The sequence below is a fragment of the Hibiscus syriacus genome, unplaced genomic scaffold, assembly GCF_006381635.1.
Source record: "Hibiscus syriacus cultivar Baekdansim isolate YM2019G1 unplaced genomic scaffold, ASM638163v2 tig00111005_pilon, whole genome shotgun sequence".
NCBI lineage: Eukaryota > Viridiplantae > Streptophyta > Magnoliopsida > Malvales > Malvaceae > Hibiscus > Hibiscus syriacus.
In genome coordinates this window covers 225,385-239,324 of record NW_024062949.1, presented here as the reverse complement: position 1 = coordinate 239,324, position 13,940 = coordinate 225,385, and the positions used below count along the sequence as shown (strand labels likewise).

At 32.2% G+C, this 13,940-nt stretch overlaps 2 protein-coding genes across 2 annotated transcripts; both read left to right on the top strand.

Moving 5' to 3' along the window:
• The first annotated feature begins 4,305 nt into the window (after positions 1 to 4,305).
• LOC120149409 (60S ribosomal protein L17-2-like) lies at positions 4,306 to 6,147 on the top strand. The gene is made up of 7 exons (XM_039162204.1): positions 4,306 to 4,411; positions 4,499 to 4,535; positions 4,643 to 4,683; positions 5,264 to 5,494; positions 5,568 to 5,670; positions 5,752 to 5,819; positions 5,910 to 6,147. The coding sequence occupies exons 1-7, from the start codon at positions 4,409 to 4,411 to the stop codon at positions 5,961 to 5,963; spliced, it is 537 nt and encodes a 178-aa protein (XP_039018135.1). The 5' UTR covers positions 4,306 to 4,408; the 3' UTR covers positions 5,964 to 6,147.
• A 4,236-nt stretch (positions 6,148 to 10,383) lies between these two features.
• On the top strand, positions 10,384 to 12,813 carry LOC120149407 (F-box/kelch-repeat protein At1g67480-like). The gene is made up of 4 exons (XM_039162202.1): positions 10,384 to 10,456; positions 11,062 to 11,130; positions 11,231 to 12,073; positions 12,159 to 12,813. The coding sequence occupies exons 3-4, from the start codon at positions 11,610 to 11,612 to the stop codon at positions 12,784 to 12,786; spliced, it is 1,092 nt and encodes a 363-aa protein (XP_039018133.1). The 5' UTR covers positions 10,384 to 10,456; positions 11,062 to 11,130; positions 11,231 to 11,609; the 3' UTR covers positions 12,787 to 12,813.
• Positions 12,814 to 13,940: the final 1,127 nt, after the last annotated feature.

Below are 13,940 nucleotides of genomic sequence, written 5' to 3'. Positions count from 1 at the left end.
TACAAGTAACCCAAAGCTTAGCTAATCACCGTGTTTAAAACACTCAAACACACTCATTGATTAAGCAGGGAATAACGAAGGAAAATGGCGAATGGGTTTGATTTCCTCTCTTTTTTAGGAGAAACGAGGTGTAACAGTCTAGCAGAGAATAATGGTTTAAAACCATGGATCTTTGGGATGCATTGGCAGAGATGAAGATAAGAGTTTCAGGGTTTTCAGAACTTCAGATCCATTGAACATCAAAATATAGTGAAAGACAAGTGCTTTGCGTTGCTGGAAACTTGAACCAACCAAAAATCAAATGTAACCCACTCTGGCACAGTAATTGATGGTGAAAAAATGGGTGAAATTGGGAATTATCAAACTCTTTGGGGACCTTGGGAACTGTATTTAGTTGTGTTTTAAATTTTCTGTCTATATGTAGAGTTTTTTTTTATGTATCGATTTATTTGTAATGAATACTTCTTATTACAGTCGTACATATAAAGACTGCATAAGAAGATTGTTTAACTATGTATTTATTTATTTATTTATGCATATATTATATTTTATATTTATTTTTAATTTTTTAATTGTCGAAGATCTTTCACGGAAACTATTTTCAATTTGGAGTTGGGGGTAACCTACTACCCCACCTCCCCTTACCCCATTACATATGAGAAAAGAATTTTGTTGTTGTTGTTAACGGTTACTTGGTTCATAGTCTCATTTGTCTCCAAATTGTTGATTTAATCGACTAAATTATGTATTAAGAATAATATGTTAGATTATATTAATGTAGATATTATTATTAGTGGTTTTATATTTAGAAATGTTAGTAAATATTATTATGTGTAAGTAGGTAAGTATTTAACGATTTTTAAATTATTTCATTTAAAATTTTAAATATGTATTAAATACTTTCTCGAATATATGTATTAAATATTTGATTGAACGCAATAGAAAAAAAATGATTTACAGATAAGTTAATTTTTATCTATTTATAAAATTCATTTTTCTTATTCTTATTATTAAATGTCTCATAAATAAATTTGATCACCGATAAACATAAAACACACACCAGACCATAAAATCTTAATATATACATATATATATATATATATATATATATATATGTATGTATGTATGTATGAGCACATAAATATCGAAAGTTTATACATCCGGTTTATTTTTTTTCATATAATTTATAGTTTTATCAAACAAGACGTTTATTATCGTTAATTTATGATAATTATGAAATAATAAATGTTTAAATTCATTTTAATAATTTAATAATAAAAATTAATTATTCTTGTTGTTTTGGTGTCGGATATGAAAATGAAATTTCTAAAAATAATTTATTTTAATCACTAAAATAATTTTACTCGCAGTAAATAAACCATCTTTTAATAAATACTATATGAAATGAGAGGGTTTCATGCTAGAGCAATTGACAATGTTTAGATTGGGAATTGGGATGAGGAGTGAGAGGGGTGTCGGTAGGGATGGACATGGGATCCAAAGTCGACGAGTTTCGATTTAATTCGATCGGGTTAAATTTTTCTTTTTATTTCAGGTTCGGGTCGAGTTGGATTCAGATTTAGGGTGAAAATTTCTGATCCGATCTGAAAAAAATTAATTTTACCTCGTATATTTAAGAATAATTATAATAATATCTCTCTATATATTATTTTTTTCAATTCAATCATTCTTTTTATTGAATAAAAAAATCTTTTTTATTATTTCGAATCGGGTCGGATCAAATTTAGATTTTATCTTAAAAAATTAGATCAGATAAAGAGTATATATTTTTTAAGTCGAATCGAATTAGATAAATAATATAAAATTTTTAAGTCAAATATAATTGCCCTAAACATGATCCATGTCCATCCCTAGGTGTCGGGGCCAAGTGGGGGAACAGAGGTTTAATAACGTGGGGCTTGTTGTGGGGGAAGGGGGCGCAGCTGCTGTGAAATCATTAAGGTGCCTGAAATGGGCCCTCATCAAAAAGTGTATCATTAAATTCAAATCGACTGTTTGGACTGTCTTATAATGCCATTGGAATTGGATTGGATCTCCAAGGTGTTAGATGACAACTTTTTATGTTGCACTTAAAGACGGATATGGGATTGGTGACCCAAAATATTTTTGGTAGGGTACGTAAATAGTCTCTTAATTATAAAATAGTTTAATCAAAAGTTACAAAATAATTAGTCTGTTATTCGTATGTTCTAAATTGATCGTTGTTTAAATGGATGTTAACTAATTGATTTGTATGATAAAAATTTAATATTATAACTATTTGAATTATATTTTGTAGATCGACTTTCCGTTTGTATTATGTCATAAGCCAATGCTTGAAATCAACGATGATTTCAATCTACATCATTAAAATACGATTATATAATATCTCAGTCAGGAAGTTAATACCTAATTTAAATGACTATAAATGTTTTAACGAAAAATTACTAATTTTAAACATATGAATAGTCAGTTAATTATTTTATAATTTTTAATAGTCAAAGTCTCAACAATGCAACACTTTATATTTAAGGGATCATTTGTATACTTCATCCTAATATTTTTAAAAAGTGTGAATTTATTAAATTTTATAAAGACAAAAATAAATTATTATCAGAATTATATAAAAATTAAAATTTCTTAAAGACATTATCTTCGTCAACCTTCTCTATCCATCTTTGGTTGTACTTAGGGATGGGCATGAGTCAGATAGGTTTTTGGTCCACCGAACCTGACCCGATAATAAAGAATCCTCCACTCGAGATCTGACTCGACCAAAACAATGTTTCACCCGACCCGATATATAACTTCAAAGTCGACCCGACTCGAAATAATAATAATAAATATTATTTTTATTCAAGAAAAACAATGACTTAATTGAAAAAATAATATATAGATGAATATTATTATAATTATTTCTAAATATATAATGTAAAATTATATATTTTTCGGGTCGGGTAGGGTCGAGTATTTTTCACCCTAAACCTGAATCCGACCCGACCTGAACATCACATTTAAAAAATCTGACCCGACCCGACCCGAACATAATTTTTTAAAAAAATCTGATCCGATCATATTGAATCAGAACCTGTCGGCTTCGAGTCCATGCCCATCCTAGTTGTACCTGCATTACTCTGTTTGGATTTACTTGATAGGATTATGCTGATGCAACTCATTTAAAGAGGTGTTCTTCAATAATGAAAATCGATTGAGCATAATGCTCAAATTCTTTTTTTCGTAAAATAAAAAGAATATAAGATAATATATGTTTAAAAAAAATTAAATTCTTTAACAATGAAAGCACGAACTAATTTATCTTATGGTTAAAGTTATCGTTGTTGTTTATAGAGGTCATGGATTCGAACACCAACAGCTGCAACATGGTGATTGAGCGTTCATTGTCAAGTGATTGAAATTATTTAGAACAGATACTACTTGTAAGTGATTTAGTAAATATATTGTATTAAAAGTATTTAAAACAGATACTACTTTTACGTAACAATATCATAAATGTTAGTTTTATTTACTATAATAACATTTTAAATTATAATATTACGTACAAAATGATATAGAATATCAATATATTTTATTTATTCGTAAAATATTTGATACTTTATAAGAAATATGATACTATGACAATCAAATGTTTATCGAGAGAACTGAAGTTAATTCGATTCAGTTAAATTGATTGAGAATATAGTAAAACAATCAGATTATTTTTTTGTTAACCGTTGATCAATTAAATCAATTATTTATGTAATATTATTATAATAAATAAATGATTAAAGAAATAAAATCATAAATAAAAATACATATATTTACGTGGAAACCCTTGACAAATAAATTTCCTAACTTCAAACCCTAAATCTTAAACTCAAAACCTCCACCCTAAATTTAAGTCACAAATCTCAAACCACAAATCCAAAATATAATCCCTAAACCCTAAATCTTAAATCTTAAACCCTAAATCCTAAACATTAAGTCTAAAAAGGAAAAATATTATTTTATCGTGAATTAAAGAAATAATTATTTGTGGATTATAAATTTTAATTAAATCCAAGTCATTTATTTATTTAAATATAACACTATAAATTAGTGTACAACTTATTAATTTTACATAATGTAATTGGATATATATATATATATATATATATATATATGATAGAATATTATCATTTGCTAGTTTAAAAAATAAATTATAAAATAATATTACCTCTTTCTCATGAAAATGGTGTGGGCCTCTTGGGTCTCTAAATGCTTTAAATTTTAGGTCTGGATCTGGGTACTTAAAACCCAATTCTGGAAGCTCTGAAAACCCTAGAATCATATCACATATAACTTGTTCTATCTTCGCTCCGTTAGTTCTTTCACGCGGCAGAAGTTAGCTTAGGCAACCAGTTTAGCAGCCATGGTACACAATACTCATCTTTCTTGGTTTACATTTTCATTTTTATATTTTTTGGTAATGAATGAACACTGAACTCGATTTTTTTTCCAGGTGAAGTATTCGAAGGAGCCAGATAATTCCACCAAGTGTAAAGTCCCATTTCTTCTTCTCTCTCTCTTTTTGAGCATTTTACTTCCTCTTTATGCCCACTTTTTGTTGGAGATTGAACTCATGGTTCGTGTTGATCTTGTGCAGCCTGCAAGGCAAGGGGCTCCGATCTCAGGGTTCATTTCAAGGTATTATAGCCTTAGTTCGCTGTAATTGGATCTGATCTTCATATAAATTTATGGGTATTGGTTTGCTTGTTGCTTAGGAGTGTATGTTATTGTGTACGGTTGAAGATTCAATGTACTATGTTTGCTTGGTGCTGCTGTTTTATGATTGTTAATTAGATGTCAAATGGCTTGGCTCTACTGTTTTCATGTAGTTATAAATAGTCATATTGTTGTCTATATGAGCAGGTGCAAATCATTTATGTTTTCGTTTCATGTTTGCTGGAGGGAGGATCTTTAAGTGTTTCATGTATTGTTTGAGTGTGTTTTTTTTCCGCGTAGTGTCTTGTTGCCTTTTGTGAGCGTGGCTCTCGTAAATATAGGATAATTACTTGCATTGTTATTCAGTGAACCTCTGGATCTTCTTGGTGACTGAAGGTTCCGTAAATGATAGATTTTAGTGTTTGATTAATATGGAAATTCGTTAAATTGGTTTTTAAAGGTGTATTGATCTTGGTTGGTTTTGTTTTTGTTTGCCTACTCGTTGTGTTTTTTATTTTCTGGTGATCACCATCGAGTCTCATACCTGGTTATTGCTCTATAGAACACAAGGGAGACTGCATTTGCTATCAGGAAGTTGCCATTGGTAAAGGCTAAGAGGTATTTAGAGGATGTTATGGCTCACAAACAGGCTATACCTTTCAGACGCTTTTGCCGTGGTGTCGGACGTACTGCTCAGGCGAAGAACAGGCATTCTAATGGACAAGGTCGCTGGCCTGTAAAATCTGCGAAATTTATTCTAGATTTGCTGAAGAATGCTGAGAGTAATGCTGAGGTATGCTTGCTGCTGTGCTTTGTTTCATTCTCGTTGATATTCCGTTCATAACAAACCTTAATTAATTTTGTAGGTCAAGGGTTTGGATGTCGATGCACTCTATATTTCTCACATCCAGGTTAACCAGGCTCAGAAACAAAGGCGCCGTACTTACCGCGCCCATGGAAGAATCAATCGTATGTTTTAGAACCATGCACTTATCCTTTTATACACTCTATTTTGTCTTTGCATGTTTACTAGACTGTTTGTTTTGCTAGCTTACATGTCTTCCCCTTGCCACATCGAGCTAATTTTGTCCGAGAAGGAAGAGCCTGTCAAGAAAGAGGTAAATTGATAACAGAACTTAAATCTCTTCAATGGTTGAAAATATGCTGCCAATGTATTTATGGTTGAAAATAACTTCGCCTTCTTGCAGCCCGAGACTCAATTGGCAGCTAGCAAGTCGAAGAAGTCTCAAGTCGCTGCGTAAATGTGCTTCCTCTCGAGTGAATGATTGGAATTCTGGTCGATGAAAGTTGTATGTTGAACATCTGGTTTCTTTCAAAGCAGAATGAGTTGTTATTTAAGATGTTTTCTGAAACCATGTTTAGTTAACTGTTATCTGAGATTCCTCTTGGAGACTGTTTAATCACTGTTTTTATATGTTGCATGAAGTTAACGAAGAATTGCCATTGCCATAAATAATAATTAGTGGGAAAGGATCAATGGCCTCTCTCACCACCAATGGACCTAGTGGTTTCAGTAGTTGCTCCGGCAGTGGCCGAGCCGAGCCTTTTGAACGGGACAACTCGTCTGGCCCTCGAGCGAAATCGAAGGTCACGGTAACATATATTATATTTTTAATAAATTAAGAAAATTTTAAATAAATATTATATGGGGTAAAAATCTTGATAGGTTCAAAAAAATCATAGAGTTGAGAATGTAATAAAGCAATTGGTCTGGTTTAGTGGTAATGTATAATATCAATGGATGAAATGACAATCCAGCTCAGTTGGTAGAGCACAAGGTTCTTAACCTTGAGGTCGTGGGATCGAGTCCTATGGATAGTATTTCATAATTTTGAGATCTCTTACGGAAGCTGTTCTTAACTTAGTATTGGTGACAGTTTACTATCTTACCTCATCCTTATCCTATTACATGTGGGAACAAGGGACAACCATTTTGTATAATATCAATGATAAGAATCAAATTCCCCAATCCTTTTGATGTGATAAATATTATTTTATTTAGGCAATGGTTGATATGAAGAGTTCAAAGGATAATAACAAAAGTCAAGTACATAGATAGTTATCGACAATAGAGTATTGTTTTATTGCGTTCATTGATTATTAAGAGTTATAAAATGATTTCTCGATTATAAAATTTTGTTTGGTTGAATCCCTCAATTATTAAAATCTACAAAATGATCACCTAATTATTCATTATGTTTTAAACTAGTCTTTTTTTTGTTAAAATATGATATTCTAAGTTGAACGTTAACCTGTTAATTATGATATGATAGAATATGATCTCTGAATCTAAACGACTATCACATCTCAGTCATCGTATTAACATCCGACTTAGACAACTATCAATTCTTTAACATAAAAAGATGAATTTGGAACATAATGAATAGTCGGGTGACTATTTTGTAACTTTTAATAGTCGATAGATTTAACATAGCAATATTCTATATAATCAAAGATTATTTTATAACTTTTAATAATCGAATGATTTAATAAAATAATATTTTATAATAAAAAAACATTTATGTATTTTATTTTAATAACAAATAGCTTAACTATTATTGAAATCACTTTATTCGTTTAATATCAACCACTTAAATAAATTAAAAGTCACAATTTTCAACAGCCTTTTGTTTTATAATTTTCTTGAACAACCCACAAACGCCAGCACCGCACCATCAAACGGCATGAGACTCGAACCCAGCCTAATCTGATTTGGTCGGATTTTTTTTAAAAAAAAATTGGGATCGGATCTGATTCGAATTTAGGGTGAAAATACTAGACCTGAAAAAATATATAATTTTGCTTAACTATTTAGGAATAATTACAATTATACCCTCTATATATATATTTTTAATTAAAACACTGTTTTTATTAAATAAAAATATTTTTTATTATTTTAAGCCAGATCGAATTTTTAAATTATATATTGAGTCGAATTCGGGTCGGGTCAGGTCTATGATGAAAGATTCATTATTCTCGAATCGGATCGGGTTGACAAAAAAAACCTGACCCACCGATTCCTATAATGATCCAAATGCCCCATTGGCCGTCAACTTCGTCTCCACTCCACCACCATCGCCCTTCATCCCCAAAACAAACCCAACTATCTTCAACAAACATAATTACGGCAATACATATATTGTCCTGTCCATTGCGCCATGGACTTTGTTCGGTTGCTTACGGCGGAGGAGAGGCGGCCGCAGTGGAGCAGAAATCCAGAACTCCAAGTAATCTTTAACATTCCCATGCGAGTCTATGGCATGGACGAAATGGAATCTCATTGAATTTTATTTTTCTTTTCTTTTTTTTAAAAAAAATAACAGTTGTTCATGAAAATTTATCGTGAAAACGCCACACTACCGGCCGATTCGTTGAAACTAACGGTGTGTAATTAAAGGCGATAGTGTGGAATGAGAGTGGGAGCACGAAAGTCAAGGTGATGAGTCTATTCTAGAGGATAAAATATGGAAAATTTTGTTACTACAAGACACAACCTATCCTTTTCTTTTATGTTTTATCAACTTGAGGATACTTTATCGCAAACTTTAAGAGACCCCATTATCAAACTATACCGTCTTGAGGGATAAAATATAAAAAAATAATGATTGTTTAAGTTAAAAAGATACGATAGTCGTTTAAGATTATAGAATTAGATTTTATCATATCACAGTTAATCTGTCAACAATCAGCTTAGAATATCATTTATTTTTAATGTAAAATGACGAGTTTTGAATATAATGAATAGTCGAGTAACCATCTTAATCTATAGTTAGAAGATAATTTTATAATTTTTAATACTATGGATGTTCAATTCAAAAGTTATATTTTTTATCGGAAAAATATGTAAATATAGTTTAGGTTTACACTAGATGTCTTAAGTAAGGTTAAGAGTACAAATTTTGGCGACTGCAAATAAAATAAATTAGGTTGGGAGGGTCACGGTCATCCTTATCTTGTAGTACTCGATTCAAATTAATCGATCAATATATCAAATATCGGTGATTTTTAGCAGTATTGTTTGGACTTAAATGTATAAGCAGATTATTGGTTTCCTATACCGCTATTCGTTACAACACTATTATTTTGTCTTTCTATCTTGTGCTAATAAGTGATATATATATACTTTATATATTACGAGTTAATTCAACGTGAGTTAAAGTCAAAATATTATTCTAACAAAAATTAAACCACTCCAGTCGTAAAATAATTGTTATTACTTTTTGAAGTCTCAAATTCAAGTATAAAAAATACTAAAAATACGAGTGTTTAATGTTAAATGGTTGAGAATTATCTTTGAACATATATTGTCTTCTACTTACCCCAGATCAATAAAAAAAATTAGAGTAAATTATCTGTTTAATATCTAAACTATCACTTTCGTTCTATTTTAGTACCCAAACTTTCAAAATGTTCAAAACCGTACATTATGTTTAGTTTTTATTTTATTTTAGTACGCGTCACTATATTTTTATGGGTAAATTACATCATTCATCACTCAATTATATTCTCGCTCTTATTTTGGTATTAAAGTTTAAAAAATTTATGACATGACATTTTTTTTATCATTTTATTAATATATAATTAAAAATAAAAAAAATTAAATTTAAGAGTTAGAGTGATTAAATTATGAGTAATTTGAAAATTAACTAATTAAATTAAAAATTTAAGCTATAGTGACCAAAATATGAGTGACAAGATAATTGAGTGATAAATAATGTAATTTATCTATAAAAAGGGTGCCACATACAAATCACATGTTAAGTTTTTAACGGTGAGTTACTAAAATGAAACAAAAACTAAATATTATGTATAATTTTAAAAAACTTAAAAGTTTAGATACTAAAACTGACCAAAATTGATAGTTTAGACGTTATACACATAATTTACCCTTGTTCTAAAATTAGTAAATATTATTATAATGATAGCATTTTTATAATAAAAATGAATGAATTATTTATCTAATATTAACACGATATAAACAAGACCCTAAATATAAAAAAAAGGTAAATTATAGTTTTTGTACTTAAACTATAAATTTTAGTCCGTTTTAATACCCACACTTTCAATTCTTTAAAATTATAACTAAAATTAAGGTTTTGTTTCATTTTAGTACCCCATTCATAATTCAATGTTAAATTTTGAAAAAAAGGGTGAAATTTTATGTACTAAAATAGACCAAAATTAATAATTTAGCTATTGATGATGGGGTAATAAAATGAAACAAAGCTTAAACGTTCTGTATAATTTTGAAAATATTGAATGCTTGGGTATTAAAACGTATTAAAATTAATAGTTTAGATATTAAACACATAATTTATCCTAAAAGAAGTTAAGGGGTGAAGAATGACGTGGTGGCGTCCTGTCAGTTCAATCTTCATTCTCCCTCGCTATTTCCATGCTTTATAAATTCATTTTCCCACTTGATGACTATCCAGTTCAGTTGATAGAATACAAGATTTTTAATTTTGAGGTCGTGAGATCTAATTTCATAGAAAACATTTCATAATTTGACGATTTTCTACGAAAACTGTTCTCAATCTAATATTGGAGTCAATCTACTATCTTATCTCCCTTATCCCATTACATATGAAACAAGAGACAGCCATAAATTCATTTCCCCATTCGCCGCTGTTTTGCCTCAAAACAGATCACTCCCACCTCCATTAACACTTTCCTTATTATTATCATTATTAACAAAAAACCAGCACGTTATCTCCTGTTTTCCTGGATCAAAGTAACCCTTCCTTTACCATCATCTTTCTTCATCTTTCCTTTTCTGTTTTAGATCTTTATCCTCTTGTTATTCTCGGATTTAATCTGTGTTTCCTTTTCCATTACCCTTACATTGAGTTTGTTTATTTCTAATCTAGTTTTGTTTTGTTTTTAAATTCTTACCAGACTAGATAACCTCTTTAAGACATAGATTTGTGTGTGTGTTTTAACTGTGGTTTAGTGTTTATACTCAGATCTAACTGTGTTTCTTACGCTGTTAGAATGGAGCATTGAGATGTCTGTGTTGATTGGCTTTGGCTTAGGAAATTTCCCAGCAGTACATAGTTGCTGCCGCCGATAGGGACGGAGCTAGGATCGAACATTAGGAGAGATAAAGATATATTAAGTATTTAAATTTAAAAACTGGAAAGATTAAAGGCCTTATCTGACTAATATTTAAACTAACAAGGACCTAAAATGTTATTCTACCAAAAATTTGGAGGGCCACAGCCCTGGCTCCGTCCGGCTGCCGGCCTGTAAAGTCATGGTAAAAATAAGTTGGTTCTACAGGAACTTGGTGTGGTAAAAGTTGAATCGACCTTTCTTCATTTTACTTTATACATTCAGGTGATTCCTGGTTTCGTCGAAATGGAAGTTATCGGGGGTTAAAACTGCTGAAATTTATGGCCTTAAGAGGTATTTATGTTTCCGAGTTTTCCGATCATGATCGGATCGAACTATTGTGGTTTCCCATCTTTTGTTACTAATTTTCCTTGGTTTGTGATCTTGTGTTCAGATATTTGGGCGATGTGTGGGGAAAGGAACGGGTGCGGAGGTGTGAGAAAGACTTTACCGGGTGCGACGGTCGATAACTACTCGAAGAGCGAGGCCTCTGGTATGGAATATGAATCAGACTGGACTAAGAATAGAGTGTCATCGGCGTTGACAGCACAGGTGATCCGTTCAGCTACGTCGCTTATGCCTTGGTGTTGTAAAATCCCTATAGGTGATGGATTTCGTGAGTTTCTTTAATTAGTTGACTAGCATTTGTAGAATTATCGACGCTTTCTTTTGGGAAATATATTCGAATTCGAGGACTCGTTTAGAAAATGCCTGGTTTTGCGAGAGAATAGAAGAGAATCACGGAACCGAATACGTGCCTTACCTCCCCGGTTATGCAAGATACACTGATTCATTCGAAAGGCAATCCGCATCAATCTTCTGCAGCCATTGATGAATTAGACAGCCCGCTGCTTCCGGGTCTTCCTGATGATGTGGCTAAGTATTGCCTTGCTCTTGTTCCTCGTTCCAGCTTCCCCGCCATGGGCGGTGTATGCAAGAGGTGGAGATCATTCATTCAAAGCAAAGATTTTTTAACAGAGCGAAAGATAGCCGGAATGCTTGAAGAGTGGCTTTATGTTCTAACTATGGATTCCGAAGGAAAGGAAAGCCATTGGGAGGTTTTGGATGGTTTGGGGCAGAGACACAAGCTTCTTCCACCAATGCCTGGTCCCGAAAAGGTCGGGTTCGGGATAACTGTCCTTAACGGAAAGCTGCTTGTCTTAGCGGGCTATTCTGTTTTGAACGGTACTGCCTTGGCTTCAGCCGATGTTTACCAATATGATTCTTGCCTCAACAGGTTTGTTTTTGGTTTTCACTTCTCATAGCAGTCTTAATCCCCTCCAGTTCCACTTGTTGGTTTTAACACGTCTTCACATTTGCAGCTGGAGCAAACTAGCAGACCTGAATGTTGCTCGCTATGATTTTGCTTGCGCGGAGGTCAACGGTGTGGTTTACGTTGTTGGAGGACATGGCGCCGAAGGCGAGAGCCTCTCCACTGCAGAGGTGTATGACCCCGATACAGATAAGTGGACCCTTATTGAGAGCCTACGCCGACCTCGCTGGGGTTGTTTCGCATGCGGATTGAACGGAAAACTCTATGTCTTGGGTGGTAGGTCGAGCTTCACTATAGGAAACTCGAGGTATGTCGACGTGTACAATCCCGAGAAGCGCACCTGGTGTGAGATGAAAAACGGTCGCGTGATGGTCACTGCACATGCCGTGCTGGGGAAGAAGCTTTTCTGCATGGAGTGGAAGAACCAACGGAAGCTGGCGATATTCAGCCCGGACAACGATTCTTGGAAGATGGTTCCGGTGCCATTGATGGGGAGCACGAGTATAGGGTTCCGATTCGGGACACTGGACGGGAAACTTTTATTATTCTCGGTGGAAGGAGACCCCGGTTACCACACCCTTTTGTACGATCCGGATGCAGCCCCGGGTTCGGAATGGCGAACTTCTGATATGAAGCCATCTGGTTTGTGCCTATGCAGTGTGACAATCAAAGCTTGATTAATTGAGGATCTCAAATGACCAATCCCACATGTATTTTCCATTCAAGTTCATTTGTTTTGTGTTAAAAGACTGATTGTCAGGTTTCAAAACTTGTGTTGGGACTGAACTTTGTTTTGTGTAGTTGATTAATGGATTCACAAGTGGTTTGGTAATAATAATTTTAGGCCAAAAGCATAAATGGTCCTGTACTTCTGAAAAAAATTCCAATGAAAAAAATTCAATGGGAAACTTATATTATTTTTTCTTTTAATATGGTCTTCCAACCAATAAAATAAACTTAATGCGTTGACTAATGTTTTTTTTCATGGACCGTTATAATATATATATGTCAATTCACAATGTCGACGTGACGGTTTAAGGAATTAACATGACAATCTAGGGTGATAGATTAACAAGACATATGATATGACACATGAGCTAGATTGATAACTCAAACATGGTAGATGAATTGCTACTTCAGCATTATGGACCATTACGTTAGTATCGTGAACCGACAAAGCAGTATTGTAACAGTCATCAACGAAAAATGTTAGTTAAAGAGCCACGTTAGATTTGTTTTCTGAGTTTGAAGGTCACATTGAGAGAAAAATAATACAATTGTCACGTTAATTTTTTTCAAAGGTACATGGACTTCTAATGTATTTTTACCTAAAATTATTATCAAATGTAAACGTACAACTCAAAGTTTCCATGCTTGTTAACTTATGGGAATAATAACTATTTAATGATATCTAAATACATGTTTTTAATACGTAGCGTATGCATTGTTTCTTTTTGAGTAAAATTTGTGCAATTTTTAACGTAAATTTATTTTGATTTTGAATGGTGACAATATTAAAAATTTTATCCGAAAAACCTATCACGTCGACAACGAAGACAGCACGTGCTGAAATACTTCATACATAGATGAGAGCGTCATTTTCCTAAAAAAAAAAAGTTGAATACCATTTTTTTTCTAAATAAAGTTGTTGGTATGTCAATTTCTTAAATAAATATAAAATGAAAATTATTCTTACAATATTATCAACGCTGCTGATATCTTTAGTATATCGAATAATAATAATAATAATAATAAATTGGATTTAAAGGTTTATTTTGCCAAAAAAAATGGGGAAGTGATTTTAGAAGATATTGTTCATATTGTTTTAGTA